Genomic DNA, 22854 nt, shown 5'->3' with positions numbered 1-22854 from the left:
AATAGTTGTTTTCATTTATATTATCAATAAAGGATACCTTCATGATGTGATGTTTAGGATATCATACAAGGCTTAACCCTTTAGCATTCAAACCAGCCATATCTGGCATAAATACTCTACCTGTTCTATGTTCAAACCAGCCAGATGTAGCCTCTCACACCTATCTTGCAATGTCCTTCTAAAAATAAGCATTTACATTATGAAAATCTCATGGCTACAAAATAATACATGATTAATTCAAAACAATGTGAATAAATTACATTTGACAATAATTTGGGTAAATTTGCAAAGGTAGAATAATAAGGGATTTTGGTATTCTTGATAGAATAAAGTTATTTTAAAGAGATAATTAATCTATTCTGAAATTTGATTTTAATAAAGCATCTCCTTTCCATCTTTGTCACAGCCACCAAATTACCATCTTGCAACTTGAAGGAGTGCAAGCACCCCAGGCTGGGAATCCTTGTTTTGCACATCTTGAAATTAGAACATAGTATCTTTCAAAAAAATAATGATTCAGTCATAGATATAGGATGTCTGATTAAAATATGGAATGATCATAGCTGGAATTGTTTGAACATAGTATTTCTGGATCAGGTTGACCTGGGGCTAAATAATATCATCAGCAGCAGCAGCAGCAGCAGGAGTGGCTGTGTGGCAAGTAGCTTGCTTACCAACCACATGGTTCCAGGTTCAGTCCCACTGCGTGGCACCTTGGGCAAGTGTCTTCTACTATAGCCTTGGGCCGACCAAAGCCTTGTGAGTGGATTTGGTAGACGGAAACTAAAAGAAGCCCGTCGTATATATGTATGTAGTGAAACTACCTATCGCCATTAGATACAAACTACTATCGCCATTACATACAATCATCTCATTTAAATATAAACAAGCGCGGGCGTAGCGGAGAACCCATCTCCTTGTCATCACGTGACTGATTAATATTCGAAGCGGCAACTTCTTCGAACCGTTCCCGCCAGAACGCAAACTGACCAATCACAGCCCTTAATAAGGTCACGCGATAGTGTTTTTCTACTACGGTCTTGGAGCCCCCTGAACGCTATAAATAGATCAACTCATACCCAGCAAATTTGTCTCGGTCCAGTTTCTCTTTGAGATCTGTTCCGTGTACCACACGACAGCAGCAGCAGCAGCCAGCGACCACTTCAACAGCTTCGTCCAGCCAACGATTACCACCGCCGTCGCCACATCAGCAACACGAGTCTACGACTACTAACCAGCATCATCGTCATGACCAACACGATTCTACGATTACTACTAACCAGCATCAATCTCCACCAGCGTCAACACGACTTTCTATGTACACCAATCCAAACCACCGCGGCACATCTCTCTCTTCGATTCTGTTAGGTGACTCAGCTTCACCACGATAATAAACAGACAAGAGATTTCAGCCAGCGACGAACGACGAACATCTGTATAACAAGAATCACGGCCCGGCATGGAAGCCACGACATCATAACTAGTGATCAGCATTGCCACACACAGCCTCAACTCCTTTCATATACAGACTCTTCCAATTGTGTACTCAAGAACTGGTATAAAACTCTCACGTGTTACTGACTCTTTCTATCTGCTGTAATATCTCACATACACATACATGTATCACTCACATACATACTTTTCTTTGTATGACGGCCTGTCTTTTATTATGTTCTTATATGTCGCATTCACACTCACACACAGACATACATCTTTAATGCCACAATAAATATTTCTGTTATCCATCTTATACGGTTGTCTTTTCTATCGTCTCATTACTGGCTACATATGTTATCGTCGTATAACATTATCATGTATACCATCTTTGATATATTATTTTGTGTTCGACCGTGTGACACGTTTAAATAAAAGGAGTCCTCTGTTTTTCCATTCGTCACCATTTCTCCTTTTTGAGTTTGCACGGTCGTTCTTACATATATATATATATATATATATATATATATATATATATATATATATATGTATATATATATATGTGTGTGTTTGTGCTTGTTTCCCCACCATCGCTTGACAACCGATGCTGGTGTGTTTACGTCTCCGTAACCTAGCGGTTCGGCAAAAAGAGCCTGATAGAATAAGTACTAGGCTTACAAAGAATAAGTCCTGGGGTAGAATTTCTCGACTAAAGGCGGTGCTCCAGCTTAGCCGCAGTCAAATGATTGAAACAAGTAAAAGAATAAAAGAGTATGCTTACACGTGTACATATACATAAATATATATACATATAAAGATATGTATGTGTATGTATTTGTGTAGTCGCATACATCACATACACACTAATCCCAAGAACGTCTTTTTTTTTTAAAATTTAATGCAACAGACATAGTCTCCTTATAAACAACTGACATCGTCTGCTAAAGACGATTGACCTCAAGAGCCTCGTTAGAATTAAGGAAGTGAAGACTAAAGAGCAGATAACTCAAAATTCCCCACATGCTGATTTTCATTACGGGATAATATTGCTTCAACACTCGTCAGAGTTTTGGTGTGTTATGGCTGGAACTTGAACTAAACACTCAAAGAGTAAGTGAATATCATAAAAATACGATTTTACTTATTTATTATTATTTGTATTATGTTTTTTCTTTCTTTCTTTCTGAACAATATTCCTTCATCTGAAAGTAGTTATGTAAGCGCCAGGCAAGTGACATGATGTGATTGTGTATTGAAAACTAAAACATTTACAGTGTAGAATAATTATATTAGTAATTTAAAATAGCATCCTTATAGTCAATTTTGTAATATTTTGTTATTTTATTATATATTATAAAGTATCAAAACGTTTCATCGTACATCAACGACCACCAGGTCGTTGAAATTCCTCTTTTCATGATGTAATTGTAAGCTTTTATGGGTAAGATTAAAATATATAAGAATGATTTCTTCGCAAGCTTGAATCTTGCGATTTAAAATTAATTTAAACAAAAGTCGATTACTTTTTGTGTTGGTCTATCCGTCAGTTTTCATGCTATTTCGTCATAGACCTTTGTCATAAAAGTCGAGATACGTCGTAATTCTACGCAGTATTTTGAAGTACGTGATGGATCGCTGCCCTAAAGATTAGGGACTCCTCACATCACAACATTATACCTCATAACTACTATCAATTTATTATATTTTTGTTTAAAATGGAGATAATGCTGAACCTTTGAGGCTGCTGATGTATTTTTCAATGAAGTTTGTATAATTAAATAAAATTGTTAAGGACAGAGATCGTAGCGCACTAGTATGTTGTTTCATTCTGTGTTAGAATCCTTTCAGAGTCAATTCCACCTGAATCACTTTTAAAGTCAATACAACTCGTGCCATTCATATAATAGAGTCAGTTACATAAACCTATTAAGATTACGTAAGAAATGCTTTGTCAGAATCTGGAATTCAAACGGAAAGAGAATTAGAGAGAATGCGATGTGCTTGATGAAAAAATATAAATTTAGAAATCATTGTAAAATAGAGGTATGAAACCCCTCGGTAGAAAACCTAACTGTTTGTAGTGATAAGTTTATGGTAAAACTAATGCTACCAAGTTTTCTACCAGGAAGCAAGTTTGCTCGTCGATGAAATTATAAGTTATTTGTTGAGCTAAATATAAGAATAGTATTTCAAGCCGAAATCAAGGTTTTATAAATGGTCACTAACTACTCTGAACTTATCTTGGGCGTTGTTTGAAATAAAATCTCGCACTTTTCTTTAGCTATCTTATAAAATGGTTTTTTTCCGGGAAAGATCGCTGTGTGTGTGTGTGTGTATAAACGCAAGCATCGCTGTCATTTAAGACGTTCTCATCGCAACCACGTGGTTTCGACTTCACTCTAGCTGCGCGTACACAGTGTCTTGTTAGTGAATTTGAGAGGCGAAATCTTCATCATTGTCATCATTTAACGTCCATTTTCCATGCTGGCATGGGTTGGACTATTCGACTGGAGCTGGCATGGCCATGAGCTGCACCTAGGTTCCATGGTCTGTTTGGCACGGTTTCCACAGCTGGATGCCTCCTTACGCCAACCACTTTACAGTGTATACTGGGTGCTTTTTTCTTTCTTTTTTTTATGCCAATGGTACTAGTGAGGTTGCTAAGTAACTTGCAAGACTAATATTCCTTTTCTGCTTTGATCCATTTTTCTGTGTTTTATTATTTAATACCTTACTTTTCTGTTTCAAATTTTAGGCACTCAGCAGAAATGGCACAGAGAACCTTACAACTGTCTTATAGACATTTTTGGCGACTATTACGTCCTGTGATTGCTCACAAATGCCCTTTCAAATGCAGTAGATTTTATTCTAATAGAATATTTCAAAATCGTATTCTCAGTTTATCATCAATCCTCTTACAAGATGGGCTTGATGTCACAGAATTACCAATATTTATTCGTAAACTGGACCTCAGTAAATTTCCATACGAAAATGAAAAATGTGTTACTCAGGTAAAACCAATGACAACCGAAGAAGAATTCTTCCAAGAAAAATTAGAACAATGCAATAATCTGAAAGAAGTTTTCAAACTGTTGGAAGTTCCTTCAGATGTGATCACAGGTTATACTGCAGCATTTGCTTTGCAGAAAATCTGCCATTTTCAGAGGAATGATACTGTTAGTGAAGCTGTTGATTCCTTCATACAAACAGCAGTAATGAATGAACTGTATGAAATGGTGAAAAAAGAAGTAACCACTTTAAGTAATGACACATTATTTTGCCTCATGCGTTGCGTCCTTACATCAGATTACAATATAATGGGATCGACACAGTTCTTGTTTGAAGAGATAGAAAAACGTATTAGTAATAGTAAATTTAGCATTGCAGAACTATGTGAACTGAGTTGCATTGCTTCATTTCATTCTCAACAGACTCTTATTGAGACCTGCTGGGTTCATATCGGAAACCGCTATGATGAGATCGATGCAAGTAATATCCATTTAGTTTTTCGATGCATTCCTACTTCAAAAAAACCCTTAATGAAACTAATTCGGAAGCAATTCTTTTTGTGTTGGTGGAAACTGAAAGGGTCAGATGTTGCTAGTATTGTCTTAGACATGCTTCGTTTAAAGATGAATGATATCAAAATCCTACAATGTATTGGAAAATGGACCCGTATGAATATACATGCTTTGAATGATGCTCATTTAACTCAAATTATTGCTGGATTTTTACATTTTCATTATACTGAATCAAGTATTATAAAATCTCTTGAGCGATATATTCCTGCTAAAATTGCTAAAATCGATTATAACCTGTTGGCTTTAGCAATGGAATATTGTCGAGCTCAACGTTATTTGTCTCCGTTACTATTTGATATTGTAGCAGAAGACTTTATTAAAAATGGTCAAAATTATTCGTGCCTACAGCTTTATTCAATTCTTCGACCCTATGGACAACTGAATTATTTGCCAACTGAAAGTACCAAGTTTTTCTTGAAAACAGAAGAAGTTCTACAATCTAAAATATCAGACTTTACACTTCCAAATATTGTAGAGCTTTTATGTTCTTTCGCATTCTTGCAACGATATCCTCTCAACTTCTCACATTTCATACTTACACCATCATTTTTGTCCAAGATCAAAAGTAAGTAATTTCAATTTTACCTTTTATCAATACTTGTTTCAGTCATTGAAATGCAGCCATGCTGGGACACTGCTCTGAAAGGTTTAGTCAAAGAGTGGACTCGAGACAAAACAAGACAAAGAATAGTTCTGATGTTAATCCATCTTTTCTTATATCAGCGATATAATCTGAATCTTAGTTATTACTGGTACTTAATTTACTAATGTCTTGGAAATTAGGCAAATGACTGACTCCAGTAACTGATCAGAAATCCATAACTTACATATTAAACACAACAGTAAGGTTAAAATAATAAAAAATATGTTGAGGATGTACATTTGTAACTAGGGCCATCTTTTAGTCCAATATGCTCAAATTAATTTTCCAAGTGGTCAGAAAGATAACCATAGTGATTAAGGACTTAGTTCCACTAGGAGATACCCCTGATAAAACTAAGATTATGTACGATGAGAGTGCTCTGACTGGAAGTATTTATATTTCTGAAAATTGTCTACTCTGACTCCTTATGAAGAACTTACACTGCAGCCTTAGCAAAATAATGAACACACTACTGATTTTGTGTTGCCTCATTCTACTCATATTGAAAGATCTATTGAAAAATATGGCTACACTTGAATGTTTTTTATTATATGGTTTTCTACTTTTTTTTCTATTAATGTGGTTACACTTCAAAAATGATGAAATTTTGTGATGTTGTTTCTGATAATATTGTACATATGTAGTTTTATATTTTAATGGGGAGGGGGGAAATATGATAATTTAATGTACATGATGTTTTATTAATGTAATGACAATAGAAATGGTTGCTGAATTACCAAGAGGTGCTGCAGTTACTACTTCATACTGCTGCCAAAAATACTCTTGTAAACTATTGTCTCAACATCCTGTCAGTAGATGTCAGGGGTACTTTTAGTCGGAACCCAATCTAAATTAACTTTCATTTTAGGTTATTCATACTTCATATATATATATATATATATATATATATGTATAAGTATATATATATATATATATTTATATATAAAGTTTTTTTTAAGTTGTTAACTATGTAAAAAGTTTTTTTATTTACATAACAATATTGCCATCCTTTGGGAAGAAATCTGCATAGTGTGTATTTTGTAAGTGCTTTCATTGTTCAACTTCTCGAAAACCCGTCTTCTGGGCTAATGTATGTGTGTGTGTTTGAAGAAATATATATATATATATATATATATATATATATATATATATATATATATATTCTCTCTCACGCACGCATATTTGTATTCAAACACTCACATACCTTTTATCTTGTTTCAGTCATTAGACTGTGGCCATGCTGGGATACTGCCTTGAAGAATTTTAGTTCAACAAATCATCCCCAGTACTTTTTTTCTTTTTTTAAGCCTGGTGCTTATTCTAGTGGTCTCTTTTGCCAAGCCACCTAGTTATGGGTCTTTAAACACACCAACGTTGGTTGCCAAGTGGTTGTAGGAGACAGACACAAACACAAACACTCATATATATGTATATATGATGGTTTCAATTTCTGTCTACCAAATCCATTCACATGGCTTTGGCCTGTGTCCAAGGTGCTACACAGTGGGATTTTTTTATATGTATTTGTGCATGCATGGTTACATAGGTATAGTTGTGGGGTTAAAAAGTTTACTTCCCAGCTACATGTTTCAGGTTCAGTCCCAGTAAATGGCGCTTGAGGCAAGTGCCTTCTACTATAGCTTCTGGCTAACCAAAACCTGTGAGTGGATTTTGTAAGAGATTGAAAAAAAGATTGTCACATATATGTATGTGTGAATATATATATATATATATATATATATATATATATATATATATATATATATATATATGTCTATGCATGGGTGTATTATAATTAGTATTATAATGGTACATGCATATATTATATAATATTGTATCATGTAAGAAGTAAAAGATGAGTTGCATAATATTAGTGTTTATATATTATATAATATATATTTCACTATGTATCTATTATATAATATATATCATATATTTATAACATACCTGTTATCTTTCACTTACTTCAGTCATTGGACTACAGCCATGCTGGGGCAATGCCTTGAAGTGTTTAGTTGAACAAATTGACCCCAATACTTAATGTTTAAGCCTAATACTTATGTAATTGTTCTCTTTAGCTGGACTGCTAAGTTATGGTGGCATAAACGAACCAAGTCTGGTTTTCCACCAGAGATGTAGGACAAACATATATATACATATATATATATATATATATATATATATATACATACTGTATTCTTTTATTTGTTTCAGTCATTTGACTGCAGCCATGCTGGTGCACCACCTTTAGTCGTTGAACAAATCGACCCCAGGACTTATTTTTTGTAAGCCTAATACTTATTCTATTGGTTGTCAAGCGATGATGGGAGGATAAACACAGATACACAAACACACACACACACACACACACACACACATATATATATATATAGAGACGATTGCGCTGGTATGGACATGTGGTGAGAATGGAGGAGGATAGCTGCGTGAAAAAGTGCCACACCCTAACAGTTGAGGGAACCCGTGGAAGAGGTAGGCCCAGGAAGACCTGGGCTGAGGTGGTGAGGCAAGACCTTCGTACATTGGGCCTCACCGAGGCGATGACTACGGACCGAGACCTTTGGAAATGGGCTGTGCGTGAGAAGACCCGGCAAGCCAAGTAAGATCGTTGCCAGTGCCCCTGGACTGGTTCTTGTGCGGGTGGCACATGAGATGCACCATTTTGAGCGTGGCCGTTGCCAGTACCGCCTGACTGGCTCCTGTAGGATTTTCGAGCGAGATCGTTGCCAGTGCCCCTGGACTGGCTTGTGCGGGTGGCACATAAAAGACACCATTTCGAGCGTGGCCGTTTTCGTGCGGGTGACACGTAAAAGCACCCACTACACTCTCTGAGTGGTTGGCGTTAGGAAGGGCATCCAGCTGTAGAAACTCTGCCAAATCAGACTGGAGCCTGGTGTTGCCATCCGGTTTCACCAGTCCTCGGTCAAATCGTCCAACCCATGCTAGCATGGAAAGCGGACGTTAAACGATGATGATGATGATGATGATGATATATATATATATATATATATATATATATACTTACACGACGGGCTTCTTTCAGTTTCCATCTACCAACCAAATCCACTCAAGGCTTTAGTTAGCCTGAGGCTATAGTAGAAGACACTTCCCCGAGGTGCCACACAGTGGGACTGAACCTGGAACCATGTGGTTAGTAAGCAAGCTACTTATCACACAGCCACTCCTTGCTTGTTTTAGTCATTAGAACGTGGCCATGATGGGGCACCATCTTAAAGAATTTTTGGTTGAATGAATTGACCCAGTACTTTTTTTTCCTGGTAATTATTCTGACAGTCTCTCTTGCCAAACCACTAAGTTATGGGGACATAAACACACAAATACACTTATAAAGATATATATAGGTGCAGGAGTGGTTGTGTGTATGTAGCTTGCTGACCAACCACATGATCCTAGGTTCAGTCCGACTGCATGGCATCTTGGGTAAGTGTCTTCTACTATAGCCTTGGGCTGACCAAAGCCTTGTGAGTGGATTTGGTACATGGAAACTGAAAGAAGCCCGTCATGTTTGTATATCTATATATATATACACGCTTGTGTGTCTGTGTTTATCCTCCCACCATTGCTTGACAACCGATGTTGGTTTGTTTACGTCCCTGTAACTAATCGGTTTGGCAAAAGAGACTGATAGAATACGTACTAGGCTTACAAACAATAAGTCCTGGGGTCGATTTGTTCGACTAAAGGCGGTGCTCCAACATGGCTGCAGTCAAATGACTGAAACAAATAAACAAAAAAAGGAATAAAAGAATATATATTTACATGTCAATATGAATGTTTACATTCTTTGATGTCTTTGTATGAAACTGCCCAAGCAGCAGCAATGATACTAAGTTGACATTTCTTGTTCATATATTGCTCCCTGTTCTCCTTGTTTTCAAGGATAGGTGGAATAAAAATTCTTTACTTGGAAAACATGCAAGTATTATTGATATGAAGGGCTTCAGGTTTGTAAATTGATATCTGAGTATAGTGAGTTTTCATCTTTGGTAACATGGAAAAGCAGACTTTAAACAAACTAACACATCCTATTGGTTGTGAGGTCAAGAAGTTTGCTTTCCAATCACATGGTTTTAGGTTTAGTTCCACCACATGGCATCTTGGATTTCTGCTAGAGCCACAAGCTGACCAAAGCCATGTGAGTGCTTTTGGTAGATGGCAATTGAAAAAAAAAGCCCATTATATATATATATATATATGATTGTGTATTACTGTCATAGTCATTTTAAGGTATTCTCTAGTGGAATTAGTGAATGCAATTGATCAGCTCATGTTTATTTACTCTGAGGAAACAAATGTTTCCAAAGTCATTTCGGAGTTGTCTCTCTTGCGTTACACATTACTGATGATAGCTAAGAAGCTAGAAAAGTTCTTCATGGCAAATACCGGCCGTGAATACAGTCTTTGTACATGTCAAATGTTTCAGATCTTTGAACTGATCTCTCTCTATATATGTGTGTGTGTGTGTATGTTGGGCACACTGAACATATATCATTGAATCATATGAATAAAAGCTGGTACAAGCTTTAGGAGATTCTTAGTCCTGTTACATCTCTCTAAGTGTCTTCCACTATAATCTTAGGTCAGCCAAAACCTTTTGAGTGGATTTGGTAGTCAGAAGCTGAAAGGAACCCATTTATTATATATGTATGTAGTTATATTTGTGTTTGTGTCTCCTTACCTTGACATTTGCTAGACCAGAATAGGTCTCTTGCTGTAGAGGAGTTAAATGGTTACTAACATTTTGGGAGAGGGTAGGGTGAATCTGGAAAGAGATTAAAAATGGTTCACCCTAACAACCCATAATACAAAAGCAATGTGTAGAAATAGCAACTAAATCTCATACCATATCATTTAAAAAAGGAAGATTACATAGAATGATACATGAAAGGACAGCATTGATATGAGTGGAGTGGATCAGGGCTCAGCTGGGGCTAATGAACCACAGTAACATTCCATGATACATGTCTGGAGACAATCTTATTTTCTTATTTTTTTCCTGTCATTTGTTCTCTTCTCCATCTCTTTTTCATTTGTCACATGAATGAACATTTGTTATTGTCTCTATCTTTCAGTTGTTTGTCCTGCAAAGTTTAAATATTTAATTCTCATATTTCAGGTATCACCAGTGAAAAAGTACAGACAATGGTTGGAGAATGGCTCGAGATGCTCCAGTCTGCTTTTCTCTTGGAAACAAAATGCCATAACATACCTCTCAGATTTAAATTACCGTACCAAATAAAATGTAATTTTATAACTTTCATTTAAATTACGTTGTTTCAATATTTGTTTTGAATTAAAATTTGAAGTTAGGTCATGTAAAATATTTAGATATACAAGTGTGGCTGTGTGGTTAAGAAGCTTGCTTCACAACTATGTAGGTTTGAGTTCAGTCCCACTATGCAGCAGCTTGGGTAAGTGCGTTTTACTGTTGCTTTGCATTGACCAAAACCTTGTGAGTGGATTTGGTAGATAGAAATTGGAAGAAGCCCATCACATATATAAGAGGTAGTGCTGAAAATTTCTTGGCTTTAGGTAAAAGAAAATACAGGAGAATATGTTAATTATGATTTTGTCCAACATATTCCCCTCTCTTATTTCAGTGGCCCTTCAGTTTTGTTAAGCCCTGTGAAAATAACCCAGACAGTTGGGCCACTAATCAGGCCTCTGTAGCAACAGTCACTTCCGAATTGGAGAGAAATTTCTTCCCCTTGAGATGTTTCTTCAGTTGTGGAAAGAGATGATAGTCAGAGGGGGCCGATTTAGAGTAAAGTAGGTGGTCTACCAGTTTGAAACCAAATTTGTGTATTTTCAGTAGAGTTTCATGTGCTGTGTGTGCTGATGCATTGTCCTGCAAAAACAGGACACCACAGCTTAGCTTTCCATGGCATTTCTGCTTCAAAGCTTCATGCATTTCGTCCAACAGCGTTGTAATATTCTGCATTGATGGTGCAACCCTTTGGCATGTATTATATGAGGAGTACTCCGTCTTTGTCCCAAAACACTGAGTCCAGAATCTTTCCTGCTGACTTCTGGGTTTGAAACTTCTTGGAACATGGTGAACTATATAATATATAAATGAAGCTTGAAAGATTGCTTTAAGATACATGACGTATTTTATAAATATGCCTGTTCAAGTGTCATAATAGCATGAAACTATTATATATATATTATGCTATATATTTAGACCAATCATTGTATCAACCAGATTATCAGATGTTATACACCACTGATCACAATGCGCTTTCTCGCATTGTCACAGCTTTCAAATGGTGCCTATATTCTCCCCCTGAATGGAATGGAATGCCAGTTTATTTGCAAGGCTACACATTTACTGTTGAGTGGACTGGAGCAATGTGAAACGAAGTGTTTTGCTCAAGAACACAATGCATCACCAGTGTGGGAATTGAAACCACAATCTTCCTGATTGCAACATCCAAACTACTAGGCCGTGTGCTTTCACACACGCACGCACACACACATACACACACATATTAGAAAAAAAAAGCAATCTGACAGATAGACTGAAATAGGTTGTATTTGAGAAGTAATGCTGTGAGATTAAGATATATATGTTTTGAATCTGTTTTTCTGCATAAAATAAAACTTTATTCTATAAAAGAAAAAAAAAAAATCAATAAAATTTTCATATTTCCTTGAGGGACAGAAAAATAACAATAAATGTAAGAATTATTTCTTCTTTTTCATTCAGGTATGCCAACTACAGTTCTCCATCGAAAAGTTTTGAAAAATCTCAATCATATCATTGGTCTTGAGAAAATAGAGACTACAAAATTAGCTGTGAAATCAATATACACGATTGGTTTGTATCTCTTTATGTATCAAATTTTAGTCTAATGAAAGTATAATGTCAAAGTGTTAGGGCCGACTGATTATTTGATTTCTTCAAAATTATAAAGCATAATCTTGCATTGCAACTTGAAATATACTTAACTTATATATATGTACATGTGTGCCATCATCACATGTTTTCCATGCTGGCATGACAGAAGAGTTTAACAGCATCCAACAAGCCAGAGTTCTGTATCAATCTTTAGTGTCTGCTTTGGCATGGTTTCTGTGGTTGGATACCTTTCCTAATGCCAGCCACTTTCTAGATTGTACTTGGTATTTTTTCATAACACCAGCACAAATGAAGTTGTCAAGTAACTTGCAAGGTAGAGAGAAAAGAAACCTCCTCGACTGCTGGGTGGGGTTGTAGTAGAGATAGTGGTGGCTTTATGCCAGGTGTTGAGATGCTAAAGTATGATAGAGAAAGATGTACATTTATTTTGCTATAGAAGAAATACATGGTTACCGCATATTATATAAAAGTAGGTGGGAGTAGTTTGAAAGAAGATAAAGGTGTTGGTGATAAGATGTTAGAGAGTACTCTCAAGATATAGAAAGGTGAATATAAGAGAGAATATGGACTGAAGAGCAGGAAGGGTGGATGGATAAGCTCATATGAATGTGATGGTTACTAATGGGGTTAGAAGTTGATGAACACATGCTGTATCCAACCTCAGTACCGCTTCAGGCCTTGCACTAACGTTTATACCAAGTCTTTCCTCTTCAGAATGTTGGCCCTCTAGATTCTCTTCCTGTCCATGTTTTTCCTACAGCTGTTCAAGCGGGATTTTAACTGCATTGATCTGACTGATCTTAGAGGGCCTGAGAAATCCATAGGCATTATCTTTTTATTCAGGCCAATCCAGTACAAGACAAAATTTTTTGTCATTTTCTGTGGCAGCTGTTTCTCATGTCTGAGAAATTCAATTTCTCCTTGATGAAAGAAATATCGGCAGGAAAAAATGCCAAGGGTATGGATGTGTTTATAGTAGATTTCAACTTGTTAGGGAGTGACCTATACGCTGGTGAGCCATCCTCTGAAGTGCATGTAGAATGAGACTGGCAGCATCAGGTGATGAAATTATAACAAACTACCACCGACTTAGTCTTGAGTGGTGCCTTCTTAACCAATCTATCTAATATTGTCCTTCTCCATTATTAATGTTATCTGCAGTCACTTGTTCTGCCATTGAGGTCTTGAAGTGAGGTTGCTTGTGTTCACTTTAGGTTCTTTTTTTCAACCTTACTACTATGTGTAGTCCAAACAGAAGTATTAGATTACGATGACTCAGAGTCCATGCAAGCCTTCCACCATGACAAGGAACCACCATCACCAGATCCCTAATAAAACACTTGTTCATTCTCTATATGTTTTATGCAGTTAGGGCTGCCTGACTGGCTCCCTGTGCAGGTGGCATGTAAAAAGAACCATCTGAACATGGCTGATGCCAGTGCTGCCTGACTGGCTCCCGTGCCGGAGGAATGTAAAAAGCACCCACTACACTCTTAGAGTGGTTGGCATTAGGAAGAGCATCCAGCTGTTGAAACATTGCCAAATCAGATTGGAGTCTGGTGTGGCCTCCTGGCTTGCCGGTCCCCACTCAAACTGTCCAACCCATGCCAGCATGGAAAACGGACGTTAAACGATGATTATGGACATCAATCACTTTCAACTGCATAACTGATTGCATCCTGTTGGAAATTTCTAAAATGTTTTTTCACAAATAAATGTATTAATTTTATTTTCGTCTCTAAATATATACAATATTTAATTTTCTTAGAATATTAATACTTTTTCTTGTATTTCAGATTTTGAAATCTCACTTGATTCTGAACAACTTCCACTCTCAGTTGGTGCTTCACATCAGAATGTTCATTCAAGGTAACAATTTTGTTTAATTACTTTAGTAGTATTCTAAATTATATGCCATGTTGTTGAACGAGAATGTTAGCATATCTTTTATCTTTCAGTCATTGAAACAAATAAATGAATAGCAGAAAATCCTATTTATGAATGAAATATATAAAATTTGAAAAGGCTTTTGCTTTACATTAGACAGAGCAGATGTAGCCAGGTATCGAGATCTCTCTCAGCACTGGAGGTGACAGGAATTTATCTCCCTGCTAGAGATATAAATATGAGTGCATTTTACACCAGAAGCCAAAATAAGAGTTTCTCTCATGCTATCTACCACAGTATAGTTTGTTCTAACAGAACATCCACGTTTAAATAGGGATGAATATTACCTTTCAGTATTGATACTGCCTCTGTCGCTTATATATATTTTTTAACCATCTCACAACATCAGTGCATGTTCTAGCACTGTTTTTCTATATATCGCTGGTGGAAAATGAGTTGCTGCTACCTCTTGCAGTTGAGCATCCATCATTGACAGGATCAATGAAGGTTGTAATCACATGATTTGGTGGTCTTAGCACTGAAGGTGGCAGGGATTTATCTCCCCACTAGTGATATAAACATGATTGCATTTTGCACCAATAACAAATATGAGAGTTTCTTTCATGGTATCTACTGTGTTATACCACGTGGTATCTACTGTGTTCTAACAGAACATCCATGTCTAAGTGGGGGTAACTATTACCTCTCAATATCATGAAGATATTTTATTTTCCAAAACTAATGAAAAACTTGTTTCTAAACTTCTTTAGCATTTAAGCTGGCCATGTCTGGCCCAAAATATTTTATATGTTTTATGTTCAAACCTGCCAGATTTAACTTCTCACACCTACCCTACATAAACAAACACATTTTTGAAATCTCAAAACTGCAAAGTAATGCATGATTAACTGAAAACAATGTGAGTAAATTGGCATTACATTTCATGGAGCATTCTGAATGCTAAACGGTTAAGGCCAGTTACTTATTAATCCTCCTCTCTCATCCTTTCCAAGCAATAATGGTAGAATTTTAACACATTTAGATCATTCACACATGAGTATTCATATAATTTGAAAATTTTGATGTAAAATGTTATAAATGAATTACAACATTCATTTCGACTCTTCCATGAAAAATATGTCTGGCCATGGAGAAATATTGCCCGACCTGGAGACAGATGAAAGCTGGTGGCAGGAAGGGCATTTAGGTGTAGAAAATCTGCCTTAGTAAAATTTGTCTGACCCATGCATTACATTAATACAACAAAAAAGTAAACATATGTGAAAATAAAAGTGAAAGCATAAGGACAAATAATCAAAGTTATCTATATGAAAATTTACATTTTCAGACTTGCTGTCATTCTTCATCAACCAGAGCATTATTGTGTCAATACAAACATACTACTGGGTGAACAAACAATGAAAGTACGGCATCTTAAACTACTTGGTTACAAAGTTATCAAGGTAAGAAACAAGTGTTTATGTATATATATATATATATATATATATATATACACATATATATATATATATATATATATATATATATATATATATATATATATATATATATATATGTATGTATATATATATTCATCTCCTAAGAAGGGAGATGAATTCAAGGTCATGAAGATGGTTGCTAATGTGATTGTCTTTGTTTCAGTCAGAAGTAAGCGTGACAGATAAAATACCATTATGTATTTTTCCCATTGTGCTAACTATTGTGCCAGCTTCACACCCTAAGTGATTGTAATATGAGTGGACATATCTTTCTCTGTTATATTGTCTAAACAGACATAACATATTTTATGAGCTGAAGAGATCTGTTCTTTCTGATATTGATAATAATGTGGTCGTTCTCCCAGTAATTATCCTCTCTTTCAGACACAGTTTCTTGAATATACTGTTATGTTTCTCTTTCTAATGATAGTAGATGAGATTTGAAAGAGATTTTGTTGCTAATTCTAGCAGGTTTTAATCATTGACTTACATGACTCATTTCATTTTTATTGCTTTACAGGAAAATGACTGAAAAATTACATAAATACAAACAAAATATTAGTTCTAAAATCTCTTTAAGAGATCAGTGCAGTAGTTGTACTGACAAGTAATACTTGTAGCCACTTCAACATGGCTGTCTGTTCAAGCAGACTCTACTGCGATTTTTTAACCCTAAGAGAATATCTCCTCTAGCTGGTTAATGATGCACAGCTTGCCTCTGATAAATCACAGTAGAGTCTGCTCGAACAGGCAGCCATGTTAAAGTGGCTATGAATATTACATTAATATACTAATACCCAAATATGAAAAGGATCCTTCAAAATTATAAAAAGAGATCCGTTTTTCCTCAGATGATCATGGTTTGGAAAATGGATAAGTAAAATAAATAAATAATCAAAATAAATAATTAAGTAATTGAATAAATCTGGTGAAGCTGATTGGAAACCTACAATTAGGTAGGTAGAACCAGCTTTAGTCCTGTGCTGAAATAGCAATGATTGCACTTCCTAAATATAACACTAAAGAGTGGTAATTATGCCTTTGAAAATATAACCAAATAACTAAACTAATTTAACAGCTTCAGAGACACCCTCTCATTAGCTTACAGTCACTAGGCTGAACAACAACAACAAAGATTTTACTAGTTTATACAATAGTAATGAGAACTATATAATAAACTGGTTTAGTGGTTAAAATAGTAGTTTATTGACCCAAACTATAATGTCAGTCAGTGAATGATATTACATTATGCACTATGGGAATGTATATTATTTTCATTGATCAGCTGTTACAACAGAGAAGATAAATTGTTTTTCTGCTTTTTTTAGAAACATGTCCTATTTAATATTGATCAGCCTTCTGTGTAATAGTTCTGGTATCTAAATAGACTGATTGATTTTTTTAAAGCTATTTTGATAACTTTAGTGTTATATGTAGGAAATGCAGTCATGGCCACTTCAGCAAAATACAAATGGTGGATTTACCTTCTTAATTGTATGGTTCCCTCTACTTTAACTGATTATAATTTATTTATTTTCTTTTCTTTATTTATATCACATTCCATCCATGCTAGAAAATCACGGAAAAGGAACTTTTGACAATTTTGAGGGATTCTTTTCAAATTTTGAGTGTTTGGGCAACAGGTTTTCATTTACATAAATGAAATAGTCAAAATCTCTTTCAGATCATATCACATTGAATTGATGGGCATATTTCAGAAACTATGTCTGAAAGACTGGATGGTTACTGTGAGAATGATCATATTTTCAACCTTATCCAAAAGAACTTTATATATCTTGCCATTTCATAATAACAGAGAAACTAATATGAATATGCAATAATAATAATAAGAGCACTCAGAGAGCGCCTACCTCTGCCAAGGCAACACCAATGTCCTCTCAATGATTAGCTGGAGATGATTTTTAAAATGAGAATATCAGAAATAAACTTGACTGCTCTCACAAACGAGAATACTAAAAATGAACCTGACCGCTCTCAAAAATTAAGTGAAAAAAAAAAAAAAAACGGAAAAATAATCCAGAATCCTTGTCCGGTACCAGATCGATCCCAAAATCTAATCAGTTCGTGCCAGTCACGAAGCCAAATATCCCTGAAAGTTTCATCTGAATCCGTCCAGTAGTTCTTGAGATATCTTGTCCACAGACAAACAAAGAAACAAACACATCCGAAAACAATACCTCCGCTTTCACTAAGGCGGAGATAATAATCCTTCCTCCTATAGGCACAAGGCCTGAAATTTTGGGGGATGGGGAAAGTTGATCACATTGACTTCAGTACTTGACTGGTACTTAATTTATTGACCTCCAAAGTTGACCTCGGTGGCATTTGAACTCAGAATGTAAAGATGGGTGAAATGCTGCTAGGCATTTTGCCCAGCATGCTAATGATTCTGCCAGCTCATAATGATAATAATAATCCTTTCTACTATACACACAAGGCCTGAAACTTTTTGATTAGATTGACTCCTGTTCCAAACTGGTATTTATTTTATCATCTCTGAAAGGATGAAAGGCAAAGTTGACCTTGGCGGAATTTGACCTCAGAACATAAAGCTGGAAGAGATGCTCCTAAGCACTTGTTTTGGCATGCTAATGTGTCTGCCAACTCATCACCTTAACCCTTTAGCATTCAGATTACTCTGTCAAATGTAATGCTTATTTATTCACATTATTTTTAATTAATCATTTATCATCTCGTAGCTTTGAGATTTTGGTGTGATTGTTTATTTTTTGAATGACATTGTAGGATAAATGTGAAAGGCTGGATCTGGCCATTTTGAACACAAAACTGAGAATATTTTGGCTGGAAATAGCTGGTTTAAATACTAAAAGGCTAATAGTAAAAATAGTGATTGATTTCAAATTTTGGCACAGGGCCAGCAGTTTTTGAGAGGTGATAAGGGGCAAGTCAGTTACTTGACTGGTGCTCATTTTATTGACCCTGAAATGATGGAAGGCAAAGTCAACCTTGACAGAATTTGAACTTAGAAAGCAAAAATGGACAAAATGCTGCTCATCAACTTAATATTAATATATTTATTTATTTATTATATTATCTCTAATTCCGAGTTACATAGGCAGAGAAATTGTGGTCTTCATGCTCTTTCTAAAAACCTTGACTCTGAATTAACTGAAAACAGAAACTGAAATTGCAGTTTTATTGATTTTTATTTCTTTTTCTACTCTAGGTCCATTATGCCATGTTACAATACTCCAAATTTCGGCAGCTGAAATATTTGCACACTTTACTGCAACCCTACATCAACAGAGATGTATTCAGCCATCTTGAAACACAACCATCTCAGGAAAATACCTCTTCTTGATCAAAAGCATCTGTGAATTATTTCATTTTTCTTTCTATTGTAGATTAAAATCATTGCGGTGTTAAAAACAATATTTTAACTGTTGCCAGTAAATTATTATATTCTTGTCAAATCGGTGTCTTTTTTAATTTTATTTTTATTTCTCTTTTGAAAAATCATTTGTTGTTTTACATTCATTTTTCAGATGGGATGATTTTTACTAATATAGTTATTTGCATATTGCTGTGCAATTTCTACAGCTTCACAGTTATTATTATTATTTTTGACATTAATTTTATGAATTAAATGTCTCTATAAAGTTATTGTTATGAAACATAAACCACTCACTAGTGCACTTAATGTTATAGTTTAATAATTTAACAATAGTAAGAATTATTGGAATTTTGTAGTTTGACAATAGGCAAGTTTTCAAAGACTATTTTAAAGATTTTTGCTTTTGCAACAATCAATGAGAAAAAAAGAATTGAAGAAATATTGTCAAAGAAGACTGATTTTATTAAATGCTAGTATATCATCATCATCATAATTTAACGTCTGTTTTCCATACTGGCATGGGTTGGACATGGGTTGTAATTATAATTATTTCAAATCAGGGTTGTAATTATAATTATTTTCACTCCTAATTCTTTGAAATATATCTGCAATAAATATACAGGTCATATTAGGAACATTATTATATTAATGTTATAGATACTTTCAATCTATAACTATATGTTTATTGATTGTTCAATAAATGCAATTGTGGCAGTATTTAATTAAAATAGCCATCTATGTATCATAACTAATGTATGCATACTGGTGATAGGCCTGTTGCTGCAGTATTTGCTCTGAGATAACATCTCTTATGGACTTGCAGTGTTAAAAACAATAAATAACAGAGATGAAATTTGTCCCAAAATTTAATCCAGATTCATTTGTGGCCCTTTTGGGGGCTTTTTCAGTGGCATGTACTCGTAGCTAGCTACATACTTGGATAAGAATTTGTCATCTCTGATATAGGAAAAAGTGAGTAAAACATTCACTGATATTGCAAATAGCTACCCCGCTGATTAAAAATCCACTGTAAGCAACTGAGGCAGTATTTAATTAGAATAGCCATCTATGTTTCATACTTAATGTATAAACACTATACAGAGTTACCCAACCGATAATAAGAGACATTATCTCAGGACAAATACTGTAGTAACTAGTCTGTTGATAATGTGTATACATTAAGTATGATACACTGATAACTGTTTTAATATATTGATAGCTATTAAATTTGAATCAGTTTGAAACTATCTCTAACAATTCTCAAGCTTGATTTGGATATAACTTTGGTTTTTAATTGGTTTGGTTTGAGGGAAAGGGCTGTGCTTATGACCTTCACTAGCTACCTAAGACCAGTGAGATTGATATCATTAACATCCTAGTTAAATGATTACAAGCGAGAAATCTACAGGTCTGGTATTCTGGAGAAGAAGGGCTGGGTATAAGGGTAGTAATGAACATAATATGGAGAGAGACAAGTGAGTCACAATTGCTTAAGTGGCAGTGGTATGTGACCAGCTAGCTCTGAAGAGCAGAAGGACCATAGAATAGCAATGTCTGTAGGCCAAAGGTTGAAGTGTATTTGTGAGCGGCATCATGCTTGTCAGTGAAGATACATTCTTGGATGTCTGTATCTGTAGCAGCAGCAACATACCAGATATGGGAGAAGTACTCCATTGTAGTCAACCACCTCCACCGAGTTTTGTAGACTTCAAACAGAGTTACTAAAATATTTGTGCTGGTTATTATTCAGATGCAGGAAAATAATGATTCAATATTATTTAATTGTAAATAGCATAAATGTTTAGGCTTTAACATTGTTGAATGACTTAAAAAAAAAAACTGTAGCAAAAACCATTAGTAAGTAGGAAGGCAGACAAATCACAAGTCACTTCGGGTAGATGGCTCTGCTCAGTCTGTGGAAAAGGTGTAGGTAGTAACTCTGTAAGATAAACTCAGTGTAAGCTTTGGACACATAAAAGGTGCAGCAATATCAGAGGAAGGTTAACAGGGAAAATAGCCTTTGTGTGTGGTAGGTGTACAGGTACAATAAACACCATAAATGTACAGAATACACACTCCATCAACTGCCATGGGGGTAAGCTAGAGGCAGTAGATAGCTTCTGTTACCTAGGTGACCAAGTCAGTAGCGGAGGTGGTTACTCTGAGAGCATAACTGTCAGAATAAGATTAGGCTGGGTAAAGTTTAGAGAGTTCCTGCATCTGCTGGCAACAAAGGGCCTCTCTTTCAGAGTGAAAGTCAGATTGTATGTTGCCTGTGTACATGGCAGTGAAACATGGGCTGTGATAGCCAAGGACATGTGTAGGCTTAAAAGAAATGAAGCCAGTATGCTTTGCTGGATGTGCATGTTTGACAGAGCGTAAGCATCTTGAGAGAAAAGTTAGGCATCAGATGTGGTGTGCAAGAGAGACAAATGTGCTGGTATGATCTTGTGATGTGTATGAATGAGGACAGCTGTGTAAAGAAGTGCTGATCCCTAACTGTGGTAGAGGTAGACTCAGGAAAACATGGGATAAGGTAGGGAAACATGATCTTTGAACTTTGGGTCTCACAGAGACAATGACTAATGACAGAGCTTTGGTGATATGCTGTGCTTGAGAAGACCCATCAAGCCAAGTGAAATCACAGTCGTGTCTGATGCTGGTGTCACGTAACCAACACCTGTGTAGGTGGCACGTAAAAAGCACCTTTCAAGCATTGAAGCTCATGGAAGCAAAGTGGTTGAGCTCCTTTCAAATATTAGGCCTCACAGAGGCAATGACTGAGACCTTTGGCATTATGTTGTGCTTGAGAAGAAGCTCCATTAAGCCAAGTAAAATCACAGTTGTGGTGGATACCAGTGTCGCACAAATGGCACCTGTGCTGATGGCATGTAAAAGCACCGTTTGAGTGTTGGGCCTCATGGAGGCAAGGACTGAGACCATTTAGCATTATGCCAGGCTTTGAGTATTGGGCTTCACGGAGGCAATGATTGAGTGAAGAAGACCCATCAAGCCAAGTAAAACTGCAGTTGTGACAGATACCAGTGTCCTGCAAATGGCACCTGTGCCAGTGGAATGTAAAAGCACTCATTACACTCTCAGAGTGGTTGGCATTAGGAAGGGCACCCGACCATAGAAACCATGCCAAAACAGACTGGAATCTGGTGCAGCATTCTAGCAGCTTGCCAGCCCTGGTCAAACTGTCCAACCCATGCCGGCATAGATAACGGACGTTAAATGATGATGATGATGAAATAATCAACTATTTTTAACAGAATAGTCTCATTTATATAGTATGACGTCTTTCGCATGATTGAAATATAATTAAGTATTTACACAAAGATAGTATGAGTATCTACTCATATCTAGTTGCCATGCAAAACCTTATTGCTCATAACTCCATTCTTAAACAACCTCAAGTATTTATATGTTGGACTTTGATATGTCAACTGGTCTTGAAGTTCAACAAGGTTTCTTATAAATAGTATCTTGACCTACTAGAAATAGCATCCAGATTTCCTTGAAATTACATT

General features: G+C 35.8%; 1 protein-coding gene across 1 annotated transcript; it reads left to right on the top strand.

Moving 5' to 3' along the window:
• The first annotated feature begins 2466 nt into the window (after positions 1–2466).
• Positions 2467–19400, top strand: LOC106868121 (FAST kinase domain-containing protein 3, mitochondrial). Its single transcript, XM_014913253.3, has 7 exons — positions 2467–2544; positions 4190–5580; positions 10814–10939; positions 12407–12517; positions 14356–14428; positions 15795–15909; positions 19154–19400. The coding sequence occupies exons 2-7, from the start codon at positions 4203–4205 to the stop codon at positions 19286–19288; spliced, it is 1938 nt and encodes a 645-aa protein (XP_014768739.1). The 5' UTR covers positions 2467–2544; positions 4190–4202; the 3' UTR covers positions 19289–19400.
• Positions 19401–22854: the final 3454 nt, after the last annotated feature.

Source organism: Octopus bimaculoides, chromosome 4, assembly GCF_046866305.1.
Source record: "Octopus bimaculoides isolate indiv1 chromosome 4, ASM4686630v1, whole genome shotgun sequence".
Taxonomy (NCBI): Eukaryota; Metazoa; Mollusca; class Cephalopoda; order Octopoda; family Octopodidae; genus Octopus; species Octopus bimaculoides.
This window is presented reverse-complemented; position numbering and strand designations above follow the sequence as displayed.

What these genes read in the sequence shown, in the direction of transcription:
- LOC106868121 (XM_014913253.3), top strand. Translation starts at nt 4,203, where the DNA reads ATGGCACAGAGAACCTTACAACTGTCTTATAGACATTTTTGGCGACTA. An exon ending in ATTACCGTACCAAATAAAAT is followed by an intron (nt 10,940 to 12,406) that starts GTAATTTTATAA and finishes TTTTTCATTCAG; the next exon opens with GTATGCCAACTACAGTTCTC. An exon ending in CATCAGAATGTTCATTCAAG is followed by an intron (nt 14,429 to 15,794) that starts GTAACAATTTTG and finishes TTACATTTTCAG; the next exon opens with ACTTGCTGTCATTCTTCATC.